Source organism: Egretta garzetta, unplaced genomic scaffold, assembly GCF_000687185.1.
Source record: "Egretta garzetta isolate BGI_Z169 unplaced genomic scaffold, ASM68718v1 scaffold105, whole genome shotgun sequence".
In the NCBI taxonomy this organism is placed as follows: domain Eukaryota; kingdom Metazoa; phylum Chordata; class Aves; order Pelecaniformes; family Ardeidae; genus Egretta; species Egretta garzetta.
In genome coordinates this window covers 2,161,637-2,162,542 of record NW_009259598.1, presented here as the reverse complement: position 1 = coordinate 2,162,542, position 906 = coordinate 2,161,637, and the positions used below count along the sequence as shown (strand labels likewise).

Genomic DNA, 906 nt, shown 5'->3' with positions numbered 1-906 from the left:
ATTTGTTTTCTGGGTTTTTTTGCTAGTGTTAGAGAAATAAAAGTATCTAAGAAACACCAAGGTCTCGGTGTCTTTTGTCTACAGGGGCCTTCAGATAACACTTTAATATTAGACCCAAGGTGCAGTGGAGGAATGGCTGCAGCATTTCAACCGTTCAGGGGGGTCTCGCCTCGCCCCTGGCTCGCTCCAGGGCTGGTGGCACCTTCTCCTTCCTCTCCCTGTTTTGGGGGGGGGGGGGGGCGTTTCCCAGTGGAGTTTATTTTAGCTGTGGCTGCTCAAACGCCAGCCTTCTTGGAGGAATAAAAAAAATCCCCCGTGTGTACCTGGTAAGTTTGCCTAAAGCCAAGGAATAAAACAAGCTGGTTTGTAAATGTGGGGAGCGGGCCTTCCCAAGGGACATGGTTGTAGAGGTCCCTGGGGGGTGGCATGTGCCATGCAGGGACCCTGTATTGGCCACAGTAGGTTTGGCCAAGCCATCGGCCCTGCACCGGCCAGCAAATGCCGGGATCTGGGGCTTGGGCACGGTGGGTACCCCTGCAGGGCAGCCTGGCCATGAGCTGGGACCGTCCCTGCCCCACGCGATGCAGCGGGGACGATGCTGCAGGGAGCTGTGCGGGCAGCTGGGGGGTCACGGTGCCCCAGGTACCACCCAGACACCCCAAGGGACACCACAGCCATGTGCGTCCCCCAATTCTGGGGATTGCTCCAAGCCATTCCTTTGCAGGGAGGGTGTGGGGAGAGCAGGACCAGGCAGGGACCCACCGGGTCCTGTGTGTCACCCTGCAGCGATGCTGCGGCGCGGGGCAGGTGCTGCTGGGCCGTTAATGATTTGCAGGATGACGTGGGGACTAAAGGGCCTTTCCAAGGGTCACTGCCGGGGAGGCACGTGGAAGGGCGGCCGCCCTC

The 906-nt window shown here is 59.3% G+C and overlaps 1 protein-coding gene across 1 annotated transcript in view; it reads left to right on the top strand.

The window, feature by feature from the left end:
• Positions 1–581: 581 nt before the first annotated feature.
• The window catches only part of GOLT1A (golgi transport 1A), a 3,967-nt gene continuing 3,642 nt past the window's right edge, over positions 582–906 (top strand). The window contains exon 1 of the mRNA XM_009638274.1: positions 582–642. Coding sequence (XP_009636569.1) covers positions 582–642 — 61 coding nt within the window. The remainder of the gene's footprint in view (positions 643–906) is intronic.